Source organism: Ambystoma mexicanum, chromosome 4p (genome assembly GCF_040938575.1).
Source record: "Ambystoma mexicanum isolate Mex_15411 chromosome 4p, UKY_AmexF1_1, whole genome shotgun sequence".
Lineage (NCBI taxonomy): Eukaryota > Metazoa > Chordata > Amphibia > Caudata > Ambystomatidae > Ambystoma > Ambystoma mexicanum.
In genome coordinates, this window is record NC_090927.1 from 1,196,325,618 (window position 1) to 1,196,350,961 (window position 25,344).

General features: G+C 48.4%; 1 protein-coding gene across 2 annotated transcripts in view; it reads right to left on the reverse strand.

Moving 5' to 3' along the window:
- Positions 1-25,344, reverse strand: part of ACOXL (acyl-CoA oxidase like) — a 1,650,624-nt gene that overhangs the window by 377,097 nt on the left and 1,248,183 nt on the right. For both annotated transcript variants that reach the window (XM_069606843.1, XM_069606844.1), the window contains one exon: positions 2,373-2,484. In XM_069606843.1, the coding sequence (XP_069462944.1) occupies positions 2,373-2,484 (112 nt within the window). The remainder of the gene's footprint in view (positions 1-2,372; positions 2,485-25,344) is intronic.

Below are 25,344 nucleotides of genomic sequence, written 5' to 3' on the forward strand. Positions count from 1 at the left end.
TTTTCAGGTTCCCCGGTAGGATTTAAATCTAGTCTTAAAATGTCTAATGGGCACTGCATTTGAACCTCTTCATTCCTGTTCATTAAGGTTTCTCACCCTAAAAACAGTCTTCCTAGTGGCTTTAACTTCTGCGAGAAGAGTGAGCGAACTGCAAGCTTTATCTTGCAAACCTCCACATACCATCTTTCACAAAGATAAAGTTGTTCTTCAAGCGAAGCCAAATATTCCTCCCAAAGGTTGACTCAGAATTTCATATCACACAAAAAATAACCTTGCCTTCATTTTACCCTCCTCCTTGCCCAGGGAAAGAGGAAGAGAGATTGCACAGGCTTGAGTTTTTACATTAACAGAGCTGCAAGGATTAGGCAAGCAGATCAGTTGTTTGTGGGGTATGCAGGACATAAACTAGGTTTACCTATCATGAAACAGACCATCTCAAGATGGATAATACTAACTTATCATAGAGTGCTATAAATTGGCAGGAAAAGATCCCCCTCAACACCTCAGGGCTCATTCAACCAGGGGTATCGCAGCCTCGTCAGCTCTCCAAAGAGGAGTTCAAATTAAAGACAACTGTGTGGCTGCCACATGGTCGTCCGTACATACTTTCACCAAATTCTACAGTCTAGATTCCTCCACTAGCCAGGAGGCTAAATTTGGAAAAGCTGTGTTGCACTCTGTGCATTCTTAAAGTCACTAAATTGTACTCCCGCCTCTTGTACACATTACTGCTTTGGGAGTCTATCAAAGATAAGGAATACGTGGGAGGACACAATCCATTCAAAAAACAAGTTACTCAACAACTGTAACGTTCTATCGGCTGGATGTTCCTCCCATGTATTCCTCATCGCGCCTCCCATCTTACCCTGCAGTAAAGGTTCCCTTGTAGTTGCAGCCCACGCTCCTTCAAGGGTACTAACCATCTCATATTGGACAAACACAGCACCTCAAAACGGAACTGAGCAACAGACGCTGCGCAAGACTATATACCTATGATGACATTGGCGCTGATACAGAGGCCTTCGAGGGACACCGCATCGCGGGACGTCGACGCACAGCGCCCTCTGCTGGGAAATAAATGTTCTGAGGCCAGCAAGCTGGAAGTGGATTTATCAAAGATAAGGAATACACGTGGGAGGAACATCCAGTCGAAAGAACGTTACAGTTGGTAAGTAACTTGTTCTTTGGTGGCATTTGAAGTCCATTCTTGCAGGCTATGAGATTTGTACTATTGCTTCTTAGGCTGTACAGGACCACTTAGCTGTATGAGACCCCAGACACAAAAGAACATCTGTCCATTTAGAGTATTCAAGTGCTTGTAACAGCCTTCAAAACGTTCCCTTGCCCACGTGCTGCATTTTGTGAACCATAATCATTTGGTGATTTACATAGCACTTCACACCGATTCCTCCAGTTTCCAAGCTCCGTAGGAATCAGTGTCACCATTATACACATGTTACTCAATGTAGTAACTTTGAGAAAATGAAGGAATGAGTCTGCTTAACCAGGGTATCGAACTCAGGTCTGGCAGCAGTGTCCTGTTGCCAAAGCCAGGGGATTGCGCTTTCACTATTCACCCAGCATGTTTACAAATGTGAATGAGGGTACAGGCTTTGTGAAATGTGGAAAAGCAATATGTGAGACAGCAGATACACATTTTAGAATAGTGGTATACAACATTTATATAATGTAAGAAGGAATTTGTACTAGGAAAAGAAGAACACTATACAATTCTGCAGCTACAACACTATGATATGAGTATGGAAATTAAACCCTAGATGTCTAGATTGCCCAAAGAGTTTGAAAAATTGATATTCTAAAAGGTAGACACTAAAAACCTAATCAATAAAGTATACTGGATATTAGGGTATAATCCAACTGGATCCTTGGATTGGCCAGACATTAAAAGTCAAATCTGAAAATGGGGTGTAGAGAATAATGAACAAACATGGAGATTAGTATAGCCAGCACTGCATTCTCTAGTATTTGTGTTTAACCTACTGCAGTTAGCTGCAAAGTATTATCCTGAGGTAATTGAATAGTTGATAAATTATGGAATTTGTTACAAGATATCCCTGCAGATTGCAGCTGAGGCTATGGGGGAGGTTGAGCCCTGACTCACATTTTGATGTTGCTGTCCATTAAAACGCTGCCATGGATCCAATTTCTGAAATCATAGCACAGAGCAAGGGAAATGAACCTTTTAATAGATCCATGCTATTCAAATTGAAATTTGGACAAATGTGAAGGAAAGCCAAACAAACATCAAAAGAGGGATACCAAAGTGACATGAACACATTTTTTGTTTTCACTTGATGAAGTACTGTATATTAAAAATATGTTAAGGTTGGCAAATCATGAGGTGACAGTACCTTATTATATAGTCTGGCTGCCAAACCCCGCTGAAGTACTCTTTCCCGAAAATTGACTGCTTTCAGCAAGAATGTCAGATCACCAATTTTGTCCACATTAAACGCCAGAAAACTGTAAGAAAAAACATTGACCGTTTCACTTTTATCATCCTTAATTTAAAGTGATACCAAATAAAGCACTTGAAAATGCAAGGATGGTTGAACTGAGAAACCGAAAGAAAGACTTTTTAGGCCTGCACTGAATGGAAGATTTCATGTCCCAAGTAATTGCATATAGATCTATTGCACTTAGGTGAATATAAGTTAATATCAGACATTTGCTGGAATCAATGAGTATGAAGGCCCAAAAGGTGGGGGGATCTTTTTCCACAGTGCACCAAAGCTCTCACTCTCCAGGTTTTCCTCTCAATCTATTTTCAGTTTAGAGAATTGCATGTGATTTTCATCCACAGGAACACATATGCCCACAAAATGTCCTGTCGTTTGGTGCAAAACGTATTTAAATACTACTTTTAGGGTTACATTCTGCGCATCTCAACCCTTCTCTGGCCAAAAAGAAATTCATTCAGAGCCACAGTTGTTGAAGCTTTCAGAAGAAAAATATTCATCTTCGGTAATGTATTTCTCCTACATTATATCCTACCTTCCACAGTTTCTTTCTCATCTTAGAAATATATTCCACCAGCGTTAGTCTGGCAGTGGAAGATTTTCAGCCATCAGGGGGCACACTGCGTCTTGCTCTACGTTGCTGATGTCCATGACTCCGGTGGTGATGTCATGGGTGTTGTATATGCAGTCAGCTGTGCTCAATGATCCGAGTTAGGCCCATTTTTCTCCCCATATTCGGGAGCATAGGCCCCACAGAACCGCAGGAGGTTTATGAGCTATCCGTATTGAGGGATAGTTTGGAATGACAAAGAGAATCCTGTAGGAGGAAGGGTTATTCATCATAGGGACATTACCAGAGGTAGGCAATTTGCCCTCTCAAAAACTCCTCATCCTAGAAAGACTTTCAACCTGCACAGAACCTGGAGGAGATAGGAGATTGAGAAACCATCACCTACACAAGAAAACGCTGGAGCAATGCACAACCAAAGCAGGTGCCTTAACCTGACAGGGAATCAAGGAGGTAATGCTTAGCAAATGAGTGGAGAAAATGAACAAAACCACCTGAAAGATATCCAAAACGCAGACAACCCACTGTAGGCCTGAGGTAGCGGCAAGGGCTCTTGGAGAATGTGCCTCGAGACCCTCAGATCCCTATTTGTGGCCAGATAGTAGCATTGAAAAATGCAAAGAATAATCAACCTGGAAAGGGTCTGCTTGGTAACAGGTCTGCCAGCTCGATCACCAACAAAACTGATAAAGTGCTGGTTATTCTACCCAATGTCCTTCATCTCAGACACATAGTAGCCGAGAGTCCACGTAGGTTCCTGGTACCAAAAATCTTTCCTTCGTCGTACATGGAGTAGGCAGAGAGGAAAAGACAGAAATATGGCTCTTCTAAAACAGGTCAGTCCCTATCTTGGGAAGGAAGGATGGCTTCATTCTCAAAGTCACTTTCGTCTTTGAGAAGACTAGATAGGGATGCTAGAGAGAAGAACAAATTACTTACCGCTGGTAATGTTCTTTCTGGTTGATGTTCCTCCAACAGAATCCTCATCTTACGATATATTCTGTGGCAGCAGCACAATGTCAAACTTTTTTGTCTACCAGAGGGTGTTGTGCGGCTTCAAGAGCCCTCAACACTCATCAGCCTCGGGTCTGGACGCAACGTTGATGCAGATATAAATAGCTGGCACCGTTCCCTGTGAACTCAGTTTTCTCATTTTCTCCCCTTGCACAGCCATATTGGGAAATTATGTTGTGTACTCCACAGAGACCGTGTCATTTGCAAACCAGCATGGCCCTTCCGTCAGAGAAGGTAAGCCTTATACTAGCAGTTAGCTCTTTCATTTGAGTGGCAGGATGGGAGGGCGATGATAATTTGTGGGAGGAACATCCATTAAAAAAGAGCATTACCAGGGGTTAGTAATGTGTTCTTCTAATGGATTGTGTCCTCCAACAGATTCCTCATCTTAGGTAGACTCCCGTAACAGTGTTCTTTCAGGAGGTGGGAAAGAGTCTCTCTCTTCATAATCCCTTTACAAAGAAATTTGTAATACTAAACCGGGCATCCTGACCGTCCCAGGACTCCAAGCAATAAGGCTTAGCGAATGCGTGGAAGGAAGACCACGTTGCTGCTTGGCAAATGTCTGCGGCAGGAACTCCCCTCTCATGGCTTCTTAATCAAGTGATCCACAGTGCCCTGTAAGGTGGACATTTTTGTTGCCTAGATGTGGCTACTTCCACTTGAAATTCTGCAAGTAAGATCTTTTATTAGGGCTTTCATTGTTTGGGAGAGAGGGGAAAAAGTTTCTAGCAATCTGTCAAACTGCCTGTTTGAAAATCTAAGATGGCAGACAACTCTCAGACGGCAAGTAAGTAGTGCCCTCCAAACCGTCCGACAAGGTCCCAACCAGCATAGCAACAACACAGTGCGAACCTTCCCCCAGATGGGAGTGAAATAAGACACTCTGCCTCTGGATGCAAAGGAACTCTCCGGAGTTGCAAGGGGAGACACATAACAGGGTTATACTTTTACAAGTAAAGAGCTGTGGGACAAGCATGGTATCACGAAATACAGTCTCAAAAGTAGCAGTTTGAAAACCTTTATCAAACTTTGTGGGGTTGGTGTAATGCCTCTCTGCCCCTAACTCTAAGAGGGTTGTTCCCACAACTGATGGTTCTAAGGGCTGTCATTGTCTGTAAGTCCAAAACCAAAGTTTGTCTGTGTCCAAACCTATGCTTGCTCTCACTCTTAAACCAAATGTGATAGGGGGTCTTCTTAAAGGATAAATGTTGATTCAAAAGAAAATGGAAACCACAATTGGTTTCAGGTAGTCTTATGAATAGGTGTAGTTCTGCCAGTTCAAGATATCTCAACTCAAAAGGGTTGCCCTTGGAACCTTCCACGTACGGCTCTTGCAGCAAGCTATAAAGTTCACAAGGTCCCTGGGTCTCTTGGGCTCCCTTCCCCAAGCTTCGAATCTTCAATTTTCAAACAAACAAAATAGACAGTTCCTGTTAGGCCTCTCAGGGTTCCCTTCCCCAAGTCTACGCCTCTTGTCACAAAGTGTAACAACGTCATTAGTGGGCCTCTGAGGGTTCCCTTCCCCAAGCTTAAGCCCCTCTGGGACAGAAGATTCACAGTTTCTTACTTTACAACTCAATTGAAGATTCACAGTTCCATTCAGACCTCCCAGGGTTCCCCTCCCCAAGCCTAAGCCTTTTTTTTCTGAAGTTCAACACTGTCTCTTGTGGGCCTCTTAGGGTTCCCTTCCTCAAGCCTAAGCCCCTCTAGTCTCAACCAAACAAAAGGTTCCTCTTATCAGGATGTACCTTTCACTGTACACTTCTTTCATGGGGGTAGTATCAGAGACTTTCGAGAACGCCAGATTCTTTGCTCCTCCTAGGTGCGACCACTCTGACCTCTAACCCCTCTCCTTATTCTCTGGAACCTTTTCCTCTTCTGTGCCTCTTTCACTGTGTCCTTTCTTTTCTTTGTTGTGCACACTTGCACCTTCTTTCCACCTTTTAGTGCCTATTGCATACTTCTCTTTACTTTTCACTGTGCTCTCTTGCACCCTCTTTTCTCTCACTGTGCTCTCTTGCACACTTTGTTTCTCCTGTGGGTCGCTTTCACCCTTTTCTCATGTTCGGGTTACTTTCACCCTCTCTTCATTGTCCATTTTTCTTCTTACTGTCTTTGTTGTCTCTCTTGGTTTCGGGTCACTTGTGCCACACTCCTTATTTTCCTGCTAAGGCCACCCACACATAACTGAGTTTCTCCCTGCTTCATGAAACTCATCTACAGTAGCACAGCGCCGGCGAGCAGGTCAAATCAGTTCAAATGGGTTTGGGTCGAGGTCAGGGTCTCACCACCACCCCCTCAGACCACCCCCCCACCCCCCAGGGCCCACACACATCCCAGGGGAACAAGCACGGCCTAAAGAAGCCCAATAGACTGCCTTCCATTACGCTCCGGCTCCATGGAGACACGACTCCCCCACCACGCTGCAGCCCTTCGCACACACCGGGCCAGCATCTCAGTGTCCCGCACTCCACTAGTCCTTCTGGGCTCCTATCCTTGCAGCCATCTGCTCCTTGGCCTCCTGGTTCCATCCAGCAACCCGTGCTCACTCAATGACCCTGGCAGAATCGCCCTTTTTATACTGCAGGTGAGAGTCAATTGGAGTCAGGTGTGCACAGTTGGAGAAAAGTGCCTGATCTTACCTGACTGTATTAGTGGGACAATTCGAAGGTGTTAGATGGCAGGCCTGCCTTTGTATCCCGATGTTGTTGCGGTGGGTAATTCTTTGTCGCCTTTTCCTCCTCCGAGTACTTGTTGGAAATGGGGAGGGGGAGGGGGAGTTGTGTTTCTGATAATAAATGTGTGACACCTCTAATCTTCCCTTTCTCACCTCACCTCAGGATTGTAGTGATGTGTATGATATTGAACGAGGAACACGTTACTTACCTGTAACTGTTGTTCTCCAGCATGGGTCTGGCATGGATTCACATGCTTGCTATATAAGGGGGTAAGTTGTCCTCTTTTTTGTTGGGGGGGGCCTAAGTCATGAGGGTATATAACAGTTATGAAGCAAGGACTAAGGCTTCCCCACCTTGCGGACACTGGCCGTGAAAGGAACCAGCACACTATTGACAGATCACTGCTAGTGGTCTGTGTTTAGAGAACACCCAGAAAAACATGTAACACATATACAAATTTTATTCATATGATTGTCTTTAAAAACCAAACAGTTATTACTAGCATGACATTGCTAGTGTTAACGTAACCTTTTGCTTGCCCTTAAGGCATTACAAGTGAGCTTCATACAGTCATTTGTGCATTTAGTTTCTTTGCAGTGTAAGTTAGTACATATTGGTGACTGCGAATGTGGTCAGAGTGACCTAACATCTATCTAGTCGACAATGATTGGTGTTTCTGGCACAGAATAGGTTGCTTGTGTTCTGGTGCAGTCTTCAGGACTGTTCTAGTGGACTTAATGGTGTCACTGATATTCACTGGTGTGGGACATCTAAAAGGTAAGGATGGAATAATTAAAAACACTGGGTGTCTCTACAGGGACTCAAGGTGCCTGATAAGGTGCTGGGCTGTATCCTACCTGAGCCAGTTGATTTCAGTGCCACAGGTCTAGCGACAAAACAGTGAGTTTCTCACTACAAGCGCCTTCTGTGCGCTTGGTGTAATTCGATCTTGAAGTGATTAGATCTGGACTCCAGTTAAATAACTGTGGAGAAGATGATAAATATCTGATTAGATAAGGGCTGGTGCGCGCTGGTTATCGTGCCATTACCACCCTTTCTGATTGTGGTATTCTACTATCTGCCAGAGCATGCTATTGGCAGTAGTGATTATTTCTGGCTCTACTCTATTTTAGAGTGTGCTCTGTGTGAGTGATCCGGTAAATCATTACAACAGATCTCACCCAGTGGTATACGAGACAATACGGTGAGCTATTAGCAGTAGTGATTATTTATGGCTCTACTCGATTTTAGAGTGTGCTCTGTGTGAGTGATCGAGTAAATCAATACAACAGATCTAGTGGTATGCGAGAGGGTACGATGAGCGTATCTGTGAGGGATACCCTAACGGTACTGCCGTGCTCTCTAATGGTGCTGGAGAGAGACGTACTATGCGGGGTGGGCTAGAGGCCACGGAGGGTCGGCGTTCTGCTTACCTTTAGATGCGCGTAGCTGCAGATCGCCGTGGAAGTGGCGGTGTCTGTGGCCACGCACATGCGTACTGCCTATTTGATACAGGTCTGACATGTGGATGCGTGCCTTAGCTCAGGGGCGCATGCACGTGGGAACAGTGTCTCATTGTGTAGTGTGGAAGGTAGTGTCTCTGTCAGGGACATGTGCACTGGAGGCTTGGTGTTCCTCCCGAATGTGGCCTGTAATGGCTATGCCGTGCCTGTGTATCACTGACCTCAAAAAGGGTCATTTTGCAGCTAACACGGACGCATAATTTCAGTAAATGCATGCGCATAAGAGCAATGTTTTCTTGTCTGGTTTTTAATGTGAGAGGGGTGTCTGCCAGGGACATGCGCACACTGGGGGCATAGTGTTCCTCCTGTGTGTGGCCTATGGTGGTTAGTGAGTCAGGTAACGTATCTGTGAATGGATGAACACGAATTCGCACATGTTATATAATGCATCTGCATATCTTAGCTAACATGGTCGCCTATTTTTAGTAACACAGGCACATTTCTATACTGGCTAGCATCCACAGGGGTTAGCACATAGTACAAATTCTAAAAAACAGATCACATATTGGAGCATTTTGTTAACAGAGATCTCAAGCCAAAGTTGTTGCTAGTATGAGTGGACCTGAACTGAAAAAAACAAACAGATTGGATCCAATTACCAGAGTTCGACATCCATAGTTTCTTTAGATTAGAAGATGTTACATGCATGGAAAATAATTGGATACACATAGTAGATTAGAAAAACAAATTCCACTCTATGGCTACGTTTAAACCGTTCTTTACCATGTCTAAACATTGTATCCATTTTTGTTCTAGTTTTCTTAGTGCTACATCTCTGTCTCCCCCTCTCGCTTTAGCTTCTATAGTTTGGATAACACACCATCTTAGTTCTGTGTGTTTATGTTGTTTTTTCTCGAAATGGGCCACCATTGGTTTGTCCTCTACTTTGTTTTTCAGGCAGGACCTATGCTCACATATTCTTTGTCTCACTTCGCGTTTGCTCTTTCCTATGTATAACAAATTGCATGGGCATCGAATCATGTATATGCTCCATTTGGTCAGACAGTTGGAGAAAGTCCTGTATTTCCATATGGGACCATTCAGGGATACCTCTTTTTGGTCTTGTGTGAGGTGACAGACCGATCACTTCCCACAGCAGTAGTGTCCTACCACGGGTGGGAGATTCCAGAGTGTAGTTTGAGCATGATTTGGAAGTTTTTCTGTGGGGTATATGTGTACCAGATGGTCCTTGATGTTTTTACTTAAGCGAACCTTGGTGTTTTTGGTGCAAAAGTGTCTGTTTGCAGCAAGTGCCAGTTTGACAGGATTGTCTTTCTGAGTGCGTTGCTCACTGGTGCGAAGGTGGTTACACACGTCATCTTATCTTCGTGTTCTGTCCTCGTCTGTTTTGTCAAGCAATCTGTTCTACTGCGATTTCTTTCCATTTTTCGTGCTTCCCTGATGATCGCCCCTGGGTACCCCCTGTTTCTCAGACGGTCTTTGAGGTCTTTTCCATGGTGGTCATATTCGGGCAGGGAGGGACATTTCCTTCTTATTCTTAAAAACTGTCCGAAAGGTAAATTTTCTTTGAGGGCTTGCGGGTGGAAGCTGGAAAATTGTAATAACGTATTTTTGTCTGTTGGTTTGCAATATAACGTCGTCGTGATTGTCCCGTCTTCTGCTCTGATGATATTGAGGTCCAGGAAGGCCAAGTTTTTGGTGTCATGGTGCATAGTGAATTTAATGCACGGGTCTACGGTGTTCAACCATGTGTGAAACTGTTGTAATTCCGCCAAGTTGCCCTTCCACAGGGTAAAAATGTCGTCGATGTACCTCACCCATCGGACTAGTTTGTTCTTGTACTGGTTGATGTCGTTATATATGAACAAGTTTTCTAGATTGTCCATATGCAAGTTCGCGATGTCTGGCGCGAAAGTGGCGCCCATACTGGTGCCTCTTATCTGCTGGTAAAATTGTCCTTTGTATAGGAAGTAATTTTCCGTCAGGGCCAGGCGGATACACTCTTGAATAAATGAGGTGGGTGTAGAGAGGTCTGTGCGTTTGTCCAGGTATTCTTTGAGGATGTTAATGCATTCCCTTTGTGGTATGCTGGTGTATAAAGCTTCAATGTCGAAATTAACCAGTATGTCTTGTTGCGGGGTCGGGATGTTCTGCAGGTGAAGAATCGTGGCTGTGGTATCTTGAATGAAAGATTTCATTTTTCTCACACATGGTCTCAAGAAGACATCCGTGTATATGGATCACCCAGTAATACCAGCTTTTTACTGTATTCCAAAGATCCACAAAAATACTACCAGACCACCAGGGAGACCCATAGTTTCAGCCATAGGGTCCATCTTAGAACCCCTGTCCATATACAACACAGTAGAACAAGTAAACACTGACCAGAGCTTGGTGTAAAAGAGATATCATTATTTAATTAAAACCACATCTAGAAAAAGACACAGGCACTAATAGTAAGCAATTCAAAAACACGGTCACTAAAAGATATACACTCCCTTAGAAGAATATTAGACAAGTCTTAAGTAAAGCCCCACTTATTTTCAGACAGCGGTGAGCGCTTAACGCAGATGGCACTCTAATAGTTTGTTAAAAAGGGAGAGAAAAGCAGAGTATAATATGAAACAGATCCCAACACTTTCATAAGATCAAAACAAGAGAGGAAGGCAAGTAAAACCGTGAAGTTAGAGTTCAGTAGGCCGGATCCACTTTAAGAGGATCAGAACGAAATGTGTCCAAGGTCACACGGTTGAAGTGCAAAGGTTCAAAAAGAGTTGGACCAAAAGAAAGGGACCAGTTAGAAGGTCAAGGCGGCCATCCCAGTCCAGAAGGTTAAGGGGTTATTATTACCTTGTAGCAATCTTTAGAAAGGGAGGCCTGGCAGACACGGTACCTTAAAGTGGTGAGAATACTCCAGCGGGGGCAGTGGTTCCTGGCAGCGGATGCAAGTCAGTGCTTCGTCCGGGGGAAGAGAGGATCTCGTCGGGGAGGAAGACAGGAGTCTGTTGCACTGTCAGGGAAGAAACCAGCCGCGGAGTTCTCAGGTAAAAGGAGCGGTCCGGTGATTCGCGGTCCAGTGGTAAGTGGCTATCCGGTTGCCGGGGTGCTTGGCACGGGCAATTCGACCACAAGACGGCCTGGGATGCGAAGAGAAGAAGGTAAACTGGTTGTGCCCACCAGTCAGGGGAAAAAGCCTCTCCAGCCGGGAGATCTTCTCTGTCGTCGGGAAGTGGTGAGTTGGTTCCGCAGGGCTCCACCGGTGGTGTCGTCGTGGTAGGTCGGCTCAGCTTCTCCCTCGTCGGATTCTCAGGTCCTGTGGCAACTTCTGAAGTTCCAGTCCCCAAAGCCCTGCTTTTATGCAGCACACCCCCAATCACTCAGCCTAGCTGTCAATCAAACATGCTAAGTGGTGAGCCGGCCAGCTCACCACTTGGGCCAATCACACAAGAGTGTGACTTGAGTTGCCAAGGCAACTCAGTCCAGGGTGCCTAAACCCCCTCCCACGCCCCCTGTGGTACCCAGACAGAGTGGCACCACTTTTGGAAGCTTCGGTGGAGAAGCCCGCCAAAAAGTGGAACAAAGGGCTCGACTTGAGTTGGAGTCACAGAAGAGAACACAAACGCCATTTTAGAATCGAGTCCTGGCAAAAAATACCAACCGGCGAATTTATATTAATTAAATAAACCGGCGGTATGTTCGAGGCTATGAGAATTAAATAATTAAAGTTGGTAGCCTCGAACAATGGGAAAATCCCATAGGGATATATTCGCGGTCGAATATAAAAAGTAGTATCCACTGCCACCAGCCAAAACTCGATCAGGGGGGACGGAGATGTGCCCCCTCGACTAACAGACCCTGGGGCAATCGAATTGCCCCGACCAGTACGTCCACAATATGATGGTTTGCACTGGTTTCTGTTCATAATTTGGGACTAGTAAAGCCAATGGTGACTTTACATGCCCTGGGAGACAGTAGTCAGTCCCAGGGTATGGAGTCTATGGTGGGGTGTCACTATGACACCCCTGTCTTACTGCACGGAGGGTGCTGTGTAACACACATAGTAAAAATCCATGAGACCCTATGGAGTAAAGGACCCCATAGCCCATAAATCACATTAACAGTCAAAGGAACACCATAAATCATGTCCAAGAGTGGGAGAAAAAGAGTCTCACTCTTGGCAGGAGAAAAAAACAAACTCCAGAAATCCAGCAAAGCTGCTGGGGGACTCAATGGGTTAGGAAATTCAGCCTAAAGAGAGAATTCTCCCTAACAGCCAGACATGCAAGTTCAGCAACCCCGGATTGTGATGCAGAATCGCGCCTCCATCCCTGGCGAGAAGATCTGCGTCCGATGGAAGCTTGACTGGAGGGGACGTTGACATGTCCAGAAGGACCGGGAATCATATCTGCCTCGACCACGCCGGTGCGACGAGGATCATCCTGCACCGGGACTGTCTGAATTGACTGATGAGTCGCAGAAATAACAGCAACGGAGGGAACGCATAGAGGAACAGGCCATCCCAGGGGAAGGAGAATGCATCCCCCATGCTCCCCAGCTGGGGAAACCTGCTGGCGAACCTCCAGTACTTGGTGTTCATCGCCGTCGCAAACAGATCGATCTGGGGATTGCCCCATCGTCGAAACAGTAGATCCACTTGATCCTGCAACAGCTCCCACTCGTGTCAAGAGCGCAGCTCCCTGCTGAGTGAGTCGGCTACAGTGTTCTTCACTCCTGCCAGATGAAAGGGTACCAAGAACATCCCCTGGGCGACGGCCCAGTGCCACAGTTCCTGCGCTTCCTTGGAGAGGGCCGGGGATCTGATGCACCCCTGCTTCTGAATGTAGAACATCGTGGTGTTGTCGGTGAAGACCCGCACCACCTTGCCCTTGAGGGATGGAAGGAATGATCTGAGGGCCCAAAATACGGCCCGGAATTCCAGAACATTGATGTGCAACAACTTCTCCTCCTGGTGTGCACGTCTCATCCCTCCAGGGAGGCGTCCGTCATCACCGTCTCCTGATATGCTGGAGCATAAAAGTCTGTGCCCGCCCCTAGAAGCGCGCGGATGCCCCACCACCGAATTGCTCGACGGAATGTCTTGTTGAGGGCGATCTCGTCCTCGAAGCTTCCCGACACTTGTATCCAACGTGCGTAGAGGAACTCCGGCAATGGCTGCATCCGCAGCCTGCACAGCCGAACGAGGTAGAAGCAGGACGATATCATGCTGAGCAGGGACTTGATTGACCTCACCCTGGCAACTTACATGGTCAACAGCCGTTGTACCTTGCCCAGGATGGCTTTTTATCCCGTCCTCCGATGGTGAGGCCAGGCGCTCCACTGTGTTGAGCCTGGTCCCTAGGAACCGAGCGTCCTGTGATGGCACCAAGCATGACTTCGCATAGTTTATCGAGAACCCCAGTTCCGTGAGCAGGCAGATGGTCCTCGCTGTGTGTCCGACGGCGAGTTCCCATGACTTCGCTCGGATGAGCCAATCGTCCAGATAGGGGTAGACGTGGACCCCCCCTGCAGGCACAGCCGCGCCGCCACCGGTGCCAGACACTCGGTGAAAACCCTTGGAGCCGAGTTCAAACTGAAGGGACGGGCTTTGAATTGATAGTGCTGTCCTTGGACCACGAAGCCAGGAACGTTCGATGCCCCTTGGGGATGGGAATGTGTAAATAAGCAACCTCCAAGTCCAGCGACGACAGGAAATCTCCTTCCTCCAGCTGTCCGTACTGAAGGGTGAACATCCGGAACTTGATGTATTTGTTGAAGCGGCAGAGATCTAGAATGGGTCGCCAACCGCCGGTCTTCCTTCAGACGAGGAAGTACCATGAGTATACTCCGGAGCCTCTTCGGGACCAGTTCTATTGTGCCCTTTTCTAGCATCACTCGTACCTCTAGAAGCAGCTGCGGACTGTGGTTTTCTTTCTTGGCCACAGCTGGAAAACGGGGATACTTCTTTTGGAACTCCAGGGTGGGTCCGTGGGCCAGGGCATCCAGCACCCAACGGTTGGTGGAGATGGATGTCCACACGCCTACGAAGTTCGCCAACCGGCCTCCCACCAGGGTGCTCGTGTGGGGGCCAGACGTCACGGCTGGTTCAGTCCTGTTTCACTGAGGCTGTACCGCCTTGGGCCCCTTGGTGTGGCAACGATTTCCTCCGGCCTTGCTGCGGCCCCTGTAGGCTTTCTGGGACGAGGGACAGGCTGCTTGACGGTAGGAAGAAAAGCTGACATCCTTTGGAGGAACCATGAGACTTGCCTCCGGAAGGCCGAAAGGACGGCCGTCGCTGCTGGAGTGTGCCCAAGGCACGGGCCATCTCGGTGTCCGCCTTGATGTCCTGCAGCGACTTGTCCACCGTCTTGCCAAACAAGTTGTTCTCGTTGAAGGGCATGTTCAATACCCTCGTCTGGACCTCCTGACGGAAGTTGGTGGCCTTGAGCCAACCACGCCGACAAAGGCAAACGCCATTGGACATCTGGCAGAAACCGGTGTCGGCGATGTCCGTAGCCACCGTGATGGCATGGTCCGATGCCACTTCGCCTTCTTGCAGGATTTCAAGGGCCTCCGCCCTCTTGTCATCTGGGAGGAAATCCAGGAACAGGGTGATTTTTAACCACAGCTCCCTGTCCTAGCGGGCCACGATGGCGAGAGTTGGCCGCCTTAATGGTTGTCGCTGCCGACGAGATGACCTGTCGTCCCATGGCGTCTAGCTTCTTTCCCTCGCCGTCCGGTGGGGAAGTGGAAGTCGATGCTGCCGATCCTGCAGATTTCTTCCTGGCCGCAGCAAAGACCACTGAGTCCGGGGACGGCTGCGCTCTGAGACACTTTGGTGCAGAGTCTGGAACCCGGGATTTCTTCTTGTACCGGTCTCTCCTCGCCAGGGCCGAGGACGGGTTCTTCAGGAGGGACAGCCCTTCGTCCCATATGTCATCCGACAGCGGGATCGAGAACACGAACTTCCTCTTGGCCTCTCGTCGTTGATAAAGGAATCCCTCCTTCCTCTTTTCCTCAGGGTTGAGCTGGAACAGCTACGAGGCCCTAGAGATCATGGCGTGGAAGTAGCCAATCCCGTCAGTGAGAGAATGTTAGGAAAGATTTCATAATTGTATGTAATTTTCCCTCCATGTGGCAACCCCCAAACTATTTGCTGTTGTTTTACACCCTGATCTAGACTTTGCCAGAGAAGCGCAGCCTTCCGCCGCACTCCTCTGGGCTTTCGCTCAATTCTTATGGGGAAACTGACATGCCCTTAAAACAGTCAGTACTGGGAGATTTTGTTTCCCTTACTCCTTTCCTTATGTTGCAGCTTTTGTGCAACATGAAACAAGAGTGCACCGTAACTTACATTACCGCGCTCTTGGGTCTCTAGGCATTCCAAAGGCCCTAGAAACTCTCTCTGGACTTATTATGAACTGTGCAAGTGTGTCACGGACGGGACTGGTGGCAGCTATCGTTTCTCTTGTGTTTTGAACCCTTTTTCGCCATGTTATCTGTGCTTAGCGCGTTTGGCACAAATGAGTGGCCTGGCTCCAAAATGGCCATGCCACGTGGTTCTTTGTCCTGTCCGCTTACCGTGTTGCCCCTTCAACCTCCCCCTGGTCGAGCCGACCCGGGGCAGTCCTTATTTGGTCATGCACTTTCCAGCGAAACCCCAAAGCTTTTGCGGGCTTCTGCATGCCTTGTGTGTGCCTCCAGGATGTGGGCTGGTATGTCTGGTCCCAATACACATCCTGGGTGCCAGAGAGTCTGGAGTGTCCTGAATGCCTGTGACCTCTGTGGTCCGTGATAGGTCCACGTATGGTGTGAGTGTTTGTGAGCAGATCTCCCATTGGGTCCTCTCCGTTTTGGCGCGAAGGGAACTTTGGAGGCTGGAAACACCACTACCATGGCGATCTCCTGAATTCAAACCGAACAAGGGATAAGGAGCCAAGAATCCCGCAACAAGAAGCTGAGTCGGGAATGTCACGACCCTCGCCCAAAACCCCCTCTGGCAAACCCATTGGCCAGGTGGAGTCAGGACTCGGGCCTCTAGAGCTTGGCATCCTCTTCAAAAGCCCTCATGGGGCCAGTCCTGGCGCCTATGGCGCCAGGCTCATACACCATGAACAACAATGTGCTTGGGAACTACTTTACTGTATTGTCAGCCAACATGGAGGCATCCACATAGCTTGGTACCTAAGAACCAAGCTATGCGGTCTAGTGTTTTGGGTGTGGCAGGCCTGGAACTACTTTCCCTGGTACTACTTTACCTGGGCTATATAAACCACACCCTGACTGCAGAACATGCTTCGTGTTACTTTGCAGCTTGCAACGTGACGCTCACGGTGTCCAGCTATTCCCTCGAACCTCGGAGAAGCAGAACCTGCAAGGAGACAAAAGGAACATCATTAGCAGCAGCATCATCTTACCTGCAGTCTTCATCTTTAAAAACTCGCAGCTACTGAGAACAGCTTCCTCGAATCTGCACGCCTGCCGGACAGAACGACCTGAAAGAGGAAGATAGAGGCAACATTAAAGAAAGCTGTAGAGACATTTACAAATTACGAACTGCTCAAAAGGCTTACCTGGCTGGTCGCCTCTCGGCTGGCACCACTCCGGACATTCCACTCGCGCTGAAGAACACAGCGACCTACAAGGAAGGAAAACACAGGTTAGCAAAGGCAAGACTTTGCAGCGCTGCGCATAGCGCTTACTTACCGCATCATAGCGCTCTTAATGCGCCATCATTTACCAGCGGGGCTCAACCAAGCCAGTTCACTGCGCTGAAGCTCCGCATACCTAAGGAAGAAAAAAGAGACATTTTAAACAAGAAAGGCATGCAGGATAGCAACAAAAATAAAGAACAGCAATAAGACCTACCTGAACAATAGCAAACGGGCCGGCGTCAGTGAAGTAACTGGACCGCACTTGCCCGTGAAAGACAACACGCCCCTGCAAAGAAGGCAGGACGGAGAGCACGCCTAATTCTACTACAATGTGAGGAGAGGGCACCAAAGGGACTGAAAGCATACGGGCGTGGAGGGAGGATACTTACCCCAGTCGGTCAGTCTTGAACACAGTCCTCCTGTATTTTCAGGCAGAACCTTCCCCGCAGACCACATCAGGGCAAAGTTGAGAAGCATACCAGAGAGTAACCCAGCTGGGTGGCGTCCCTGTGGATAGCAGGTGAGCGTAACAAGGAACCGCTGGTGGCCCGCAGAAGGTTTGGCACCCTGAGCCGCTGTCGTCCTGCGAGACCCCTCTGCATCTGATCGTCCTAGAAGGTCTGCAAAGGCGCTTCAACCCATTGGAATAGTGGGATCAACTATTCCCGGCAAATTCATCAAACCCTGCAAGTAAGCCTCTTCGTAAGTGTCCCTGGGCCAACCAGTGGGCTGACCAGCTTACGCAGGACGCTTTGCTCTGCGTCCACGGCACCCTCACACCGAATTACGTACACTTGGCATTCCCAGGTCTGAAGTGAGACGAGTGCACCTGGACCAGAGTAAACGCGGTTGCTGTGGTGCCCTGCTGTGGTAACAACCTGTGCACGTCCGCTGCATTTGGGACACCCTCGACCCTGCATCCTGCTATGCAGAATCTACACAGTGTCAAGACGTCCTGATCATCGCAGCTGAACCTGCCAGCAACGTGAACTGAACTGGAGAAGTCAGGGTCTGCCTGCATCGGGGACCAGTGAGCAGTCCATTCCCCAACCGGTGGCCCCTTGCGCAGGAGCCAGTTTCTTTTCTACCGCTGTTGCGAAATAGCGACTCTATCCCGCACTCTCACCCTGCCTCTGCCCAGAAGTGGAGGCCTTGCTTGAGTAGTGGGGACTTGTTCTGCATCGCTTCATTCACCTTCCTGAACTGCCTGATATCCTCGAAGAAGCCCTCTTTTGTCCACTGGCTCCAGCGCGTGCAGGTACTTTTGAGCATAAGGCTCCTCTCTTCCTAGGGCTTGGACTTCCTCCTAGTTAGGTGTATTTCAGATGTCGAACTGGGTCTAATGATTACTTGCACTGCCTGTTTTCCTCCCCATCTAGGTGGTTTACATATTACGTGCTCCTAACTCCTTAGACCCCTCGGTCTTGTATATATATTGTATTGATTGTGATGTGTTGGTTTACTTTAGTATTATTGTGATTTTTGCTATGGTCGAGGTTACAAAGGCCTTGTAATAAATGTGTCTATATTTTTAATATAACACATGTCTGGAGTAATTTGTAAGTGTCCTTGCTTGGTGTGCTCATTGAGGTCTTTCCGTCACCCTCACCCCTCTTGGGACTTAGGGCCTGATCACGACTTTGGCGGTAACCCTTAAATCCGGCGGTAGCGCTAATACGCCAGATTTAAGGGTCCGCCAAATCAGGACATCGTCAGATTTCGCCCCAGCTCTTAGCTGGGGGGAAAACCGCCGAAAATTCACGCTATTACCGCTGGCGGGAAATCCGCCGGCGGTAAAAGCACGAATTTTCCCCATTGAGCCCAATGGGGAATGGGCTCAATGGGGAATGGGAAATTACTTTACCGCCGAACTTGTGATCCGGCGCTATTAGCGCCGGGGAGTTCGGTGGTAGGGTTATTACCGGCGGCGGTAATACCGCCGGCGGTAACGCCCAAGTTGTGATCAGGCCCTTAGTCTTGACCGCCGACATCGCTACCCCGATTGGTCTGGCTTGTCCAGAGGTTACCCTGTTCCAAGAAACTAGGCTGGCCTTCTGAACCTCTGCCCCTCCAGGTCTGAGTTCAGAAATCCATCTTAACAGAGAAGCCCTGGGTACCGGTGACAGGAGATCTGTTCCATTGTCGTCGTTGTCACACGTACCCGTCGTCGCTGTATCCGGCTCCGTCTCGTCCCTCGGCGGAGGGGATGGAGGGGAGGGCTGGTACGGTGGAGGAGGATGGACTTGTCTCCTCTTAGCTGGTGGATCCTCTGAAGGTCCAGGTGCCGGATCGCCAGTCGGAGGCGTGGGCAACCTTAACTGTATCTCAGTGCACAGGGTGTGCAGAGCTAGTAGGATGTCCTCTGACCTGTCCTTCGGTGGTGGAGACGGTTGCGACGGGATCATTGGAAGTGGCGTGGTGTCCGGTTCCTCACCGCCCTGCTGCTCCTCGTCGGTTCTCTCATCGCTCTCCCCATCTGCCTAGTCATGGTCCTTCCCGTAGGACCTGGCCTCGACGCCCTTCTTCTCAGGCACTGTTGCCAGGCTTGAAAGCTCCTCATCGGAAATGATCTCCGAGTCCAGCTGGACCACTGCGCCCCCCCCCCTTCTTCTCGGCCAGGGGCGACGGTCTCGGAGAGACGATAGGCATCGCCTTCACGGGAGTCTTCACAATGGGCAGAAAAGACGATTACCTCTGGGCGGGCAGGGAAACTCTCGTCTTGGTTGTCTCCTGGGAACCCGCATCCGCGGCCTTCGCTAGGAACGCCACCACTCCCTCAATCGACGGTTTCGCCTGGTGAACCTGGGCTTTCACGACCGTGGGTGCGTCTGAGGCCTTCACCGTGGGGGAGGGTCAGCGCCTCACTCCCCCTTGGCTTTCTCTGTCAGAGTCGATCAGGCCTTCTCCAGAAGCTTCCCCGAGTGATCCGACTTCCTTTTCTTTGCCGAGCCGGAGCACTGGCTCGTGGTTGACGGCATCTGCGAAGCTACGCCCGGCCTGGCTGCCTCAGCCTGTACCAACAGCGCTCCCGGTGCCCGCGGACTCGCAGTGCTTTGCCTTATGTTGGGCCCGCATCGCCAGAGTGCCCTCAAAGGTCTTAGAAGACCGCTTAGACTTTCTCTTGGGAGAAGTACTTTGCCAGGGCTCACCTGCTGCTGAGTTCTTCGTCTCCAGCCACTCTGCGAGCCGCTTGCGATGGTCCTTCATGGTGCGGGTGGACATGTCCTTGCAGAACGCACAAGCCTCCTCACGTGCGAGCCGTGCAAATGTAGGCAATAAAGGCACATGGAGTGCCCATCCTCCAGGAAGATGTTCCATAGCCCGCATCCTGGGCAGATCCTGAACAAAGATGTCGAGTCTCCTTTATCTTCGGCCATGTCCACGCGGTGTAAGCCTCCAAAAAGCTTCCGGAATCCTCTGAGAAGTGAACTCGATGAAAAATAACCCTTGAGGGGCATAGAAAGTTCTGAAAAACGGGTCCCCGTTAGTCGGTTGGTGGATCGATGGAGCTTGAGGCTCGATTGACCGAAAAATAGAGCAACATTTTTAGAAAAAAATCACAAATGCAGTAAAAGCTCGAGAGCTAAAGCACGAGGACTCCCAGCACTTGAACGTGCAGTAAAAATCTGAAGATGGCTGCCAGAGGAAGGGCTTAGGTAGAGGGCAGTATGACCCAGAGACCAGTGATTGGTTATTAGGAGAAAGTTCAGAAACGAAACTGAAACTGATTTTTTCTTTACCAAGGATTCCCAGCCTGACGATGGGGAATATTCATGAGCATGTGAATCCATGCCAGACCTCATGCTGGAGAAGTGGTGTTTCTAATTTCTTCTGATTGGGAGTATTGGGGTAGTTGTAATGAATGGGTATTGGTTCCAGTTTCCCTAGTCTTAAGAGTCGTATTAGAGGAAGATAACTGGGAAGGAGGAAGTTGGGTTACAGAATACCCTCTAGGGTTTGAAGTAAGAGGGAAGAGAGAAAAGGTTAGTGTCATCTTTTTGAAAAAGGTTTGGTTTACCTTTAGATCTGGGTTTTTCGATCTTCCTTCCTCTGTTTCGAGTATGTGGCTAGTCACCAACATGGGCAGATAAAACAATAACACTAATCACCTAAGGCGTGGGGAGCTTTTCCTGAGTGTCTGTAGTGGCAAGGTATGAGACCATTGTGAGAACGCGGCAAACTGCATCTTTTTGTAATCCAGCTTGCTTCCGGGTATAAACGTCATCACAGCAGCATGATATGAGCTGGCGTGATTAGATGAAGGGACCTTTTCTATAAGGAGCCCTTCCGATCCAGGCAGCTGTTTTCCATCATTGCTAGGCTGCCGACCGCAATTGCATGTTGGAAGTGGAACACGGATCGAGCAGGTGCCAGGAGCTCCAGTACATTCTGCAATAATAACCCTTGAATTGAGGGGACTACCAGAGCAGGAGTTTCAGTGAAACCTCCAGTGAGTAGCCAGAGCCTTGACGATATGAAGCTCTCCAGAGGGCGGCTTTTCCTATCGACCTCCCAAGTCAATCCAGCAAATCAAGGCCAGCATCGAGGGCTTGACATGCCGCCTCCTTCCCATCATGTACTATATCCAGGAAGCCGCCCCTAATCTCGCCTTCCAGCAGGTCAGCTGCTGCCTCCAAGATTACCTTGCAGAGAACATGGGAATACTTCGCAAAAGTGCAAGGAGCATTGGCCGCCTCAAGTGCCATGCTTCCTGATGCAAAGATCTTTTTGCAAGTGTGTATGTTGTTTTTACTCCATATCTGTGGGAAGGTTCGACATCGAGAACTTCAAGTTCATGGTTGCAGCCTGAAAAACCAGCTATTCGGGGCACTGATGCATGAAAAGAAAATGATGTTCAACTCTGGCCATTTTGTATTCTTGTGAGCTCCGTCAACTGCAGACATCGAGCAAGATTGTTGCCATTGCGTCACAATTGTATCCGTTATTGCTGCTTTCAAATGGCTGGGCTATCTCTGACTCTGGCCATTCGTTCAAGATATCTGTGCATTTGTATTGCAGCAAGGGTCTCAATGGAGCTCGGAGGCCGCAGGCAGTGACTTCCTTTCCGATAACCTTCCGATACTGCTGCAGTTAAACGTCAGGAGATGTATCCAGCCCACTCGCATCGTGCAGGCCCACCGACAGTTCCATATGATCTGCTTTATCAGACAAAGTCCAGCACGTGGTCAAGCCTGGTATCAATGGTATCAAAGGGGATGGGATCCCCTGAATCGTCAAATATAGACTTCATGGACTTGAAACTCCTTTCTCATCAAATACAGACTGCATGGACTCGACGAAGTTGGTCCTCGATTCAGGGACATGGTTCCAGTCCTGCATCCTAGCCAATGCCAAAAGGGAAATCCCGGCTTGCGCCCCCTTTGCATCTGCCATGAGCGGTATTGAAGTCGGCACCTTCTTCAGTTTGGAAGTAGTCGAGCTTAAGGGCATATGACCCTTCTTCGATGCCTTTGTGCCTGTGATGCCGAACGCGGTTGTCGATGGCCCTGCTGACAGTGTTGTGGCCGAAGATGTACTAGTCGTGGCCTTCTCAAATATTTGCAACATAATCATGTACTGTGGGACTGTAAGCAAATTCAAGTGTTCTGGCGGAAATGTGCTTGCAAGTTGTCTACAATACTGGGCTCTCAGGAGCCTCTTAATCCGAAGTTAGCTCTGTTGGTGATTTGCGGGGAAGAAGGGTTTACAAAGTACGAGCAACCTTTTTTGGCTGTAACAATGGGGTTGGCTAAGAGGGTTTTCGCAGGCATGTGGGGTTCGGCAGAATGCCTGCGGTTCAGCTGTTGGACTGTGGAAGTGGATCGATGTTTGTCGATGGAGACAAGGGTATATAGTGCAAGAGGCTGGCCCAAAAAATGTCAGAAGGTCAGGGGTAAGTGGGTGGGGGAGGGTTAAGGAATACTAGATTCTGTTTTTGCTTTCACCCAGTACTCTTTGGACACTGATTTTGTACTCACTGGGATTTCCTTTTGCCCACCATGTTATCGATTTGTAGATTACCCTGTGGCTGTTGTCCATTCAAGCTATGAAATGCATTGTGTTTTATGTTATGTTCTTTCTGAAACAATAAAAGTTTAAATTCCTTCCGTTCATCTCCTGACGCCTCCTTGAAAGGGAAATAATTACTTTTTTCCTCTGATGAATCCAAGTTGTGCCTATGCTTGAGCTTCTTTTTCTTCTTGTGGGAGGAGGATGGCGAGTGGTGGGACTCACAAGAATGAGAGCTCTTCTTTGATCTTTTATGCCTCCTGTCTTCCCTGTCATCTTTGTTCTCGAGGGTGGGTTCCTTGGTGTCGACTCCTAAGGAGTTAAGGGCTGACTTGGCCGGTGACTCAGAAGGGGGTCTATCTAGCACCAGTTGGCCGAGCGCTCCCTCAAAGCCTTCGGGTTCATAGACTGACGGGAGTGCATTGCTCCACATCATGCTGCACCCCTAGACACCACACACAGATGTTGTGCCAGTCCTTGATGGACATTTAAGAACTGCAGTCCAGGCAGGGCTTGAGTCCCAAATGCTTGGGTCCCAACATACCTATGCCGAAAAAATGGTATAGCAAGCCATGTTCCAAACAGCACTCAGAGTGCGCAGAAAAAATGAACTGTGGTATGGAGGTGTAGTGCATGCTATAAGAACCAATCACTTAAGTCACATCTGGTGTCGGGGATTTGGGCGGTCGATGCACTGAGGAGACGACTTGGAGCCACACTATGCCCCCCTGTAGAAATGTTCCAAGCAGCTAGCACCGATTGAAGATCTATCTACCTGGTACTTTCCTCCTTCCAACTCCACCTCATCGTCTCTCCTGGTACTTCCTCGTTTTGTTCCTCCGATGTGTCTCTCTTTGGACACTCTACCACCACCAATGTTACTCCCTTCATCTTCCTTCCCTGTATGAGAAACCAGAAGGTGTCTCACCCACTAGTCCCTGTGGATCTGTCATCCAGGTGGTCAGGACACGGCCATCGCCTTTAGATCCAGTTCCTGGGGGTGAACCAGTGCGGGAGGATCACCTGGGTAAGGGGCCTTCGGGGAGTGGGACACCGGATGGTGAGACATGGTATCCCCTTCCCTATAACACCTTTACCCATCCTACCAGGTAAGATAGTAAGGAACTTTCCCCCTGTCCCCCTTTACAACATGAACACTTTCACACGGACAGTCCGCTATGGGAAAAAACCGACTAATACCTGAGCCGTATACCTGACATGTCCCAACGCATTGGTCAGGCAAGGTTAGGCAATTACTGATAATTACTCACACCTGACTTTCATTAAACTTCCCCACGCGGATAAAAGGCGGAGCACGAGAGCACACTCTGAGTGAGGCAAAGCACACGAGGAAACAGCAGTTTCGAGACAGCAGCTAAATGGGAGAAGAAAGATGTCAAAACATAAGGGGATCGCAAGGGAAATCCCCTTGACCATTTCGACTCGGAACCGTAACTTTCCGGAAACCTCAAGAATTGAAAGCGTAAGACCAGGAAACCAGCCTGAAGAATCCTGCATTTTGTGTTGGAGATACCCCAGCCCACCCACACCAGTAATCAAGGCGGGGAGAAGTGCCAGCTGCCGTGGTACCGTCCTGGGCTCCAAGATCAAAGCAGCGTCAATGAATTCAACAGAGCCGTTGAGTTGGGGAGACCGATACAAGACCGGTTTGTGTTGAAGCCACGTTGCAAGCATCAACATTGTATGGTGAAACAAACGTTGTTAAAACGCATGTGATAAGAGTCACAAGTAAAGTTAAATTGCTGATGAGTGAATTAACTTTCAAAGCAAAATGCAATACCTTTGACAGAGTGGTCCAGCACCACGTGGGTGCTCAATCGAAGGTCTCTGTAAGGTATTCAGCAGAGAAGTGGCAAAAGTGCAAGTGAGAAAAAAAGTTATATCAAGAAGAGAATGAATAATTGTGAAAGTAAGAGGTCCTGCGACGGGTCGAGCGAAATCCCGCGCCCATTTGAAAGACTTTGATTTTGATGAATAAGGAGAATTTGGAAAAGTAGATAAATTTGGTCTAAGCCCAGCAGAGGGAGACCAATTGAAGGTTTTGTGTTAGAATGCGTCTGAGCCCAGAGGAGGGGGACCCGAGGTGAACAGTAAATAACCTGAGAAGATCTATATGTGAGATCCTAAAGAAGAAAGGAACTTTATGTGTCACATTGCATCAGGCCCTCTGAAATAAGAGACTTTGAATGGCAAGGAGACTTTGGCACAGAAGGACCCGACGTTGAGGTTTTGAACTGCATCAGCATGCTAGAGAAGCCAGGGAGTGTGCTAAGCTTGAGTGTGCTGCCTTGTCCCGTGCTGAAAACATGGGAAGTGAAGCCAACAGCTTGAATATCCTGACATATCATTTCTTGAACACTTTTCTTTTGCATAACATTGTTTCCCACACTATTTGTATTTAGAAGTAAGCACTGGCAATAGGTTTATTAGTATAGG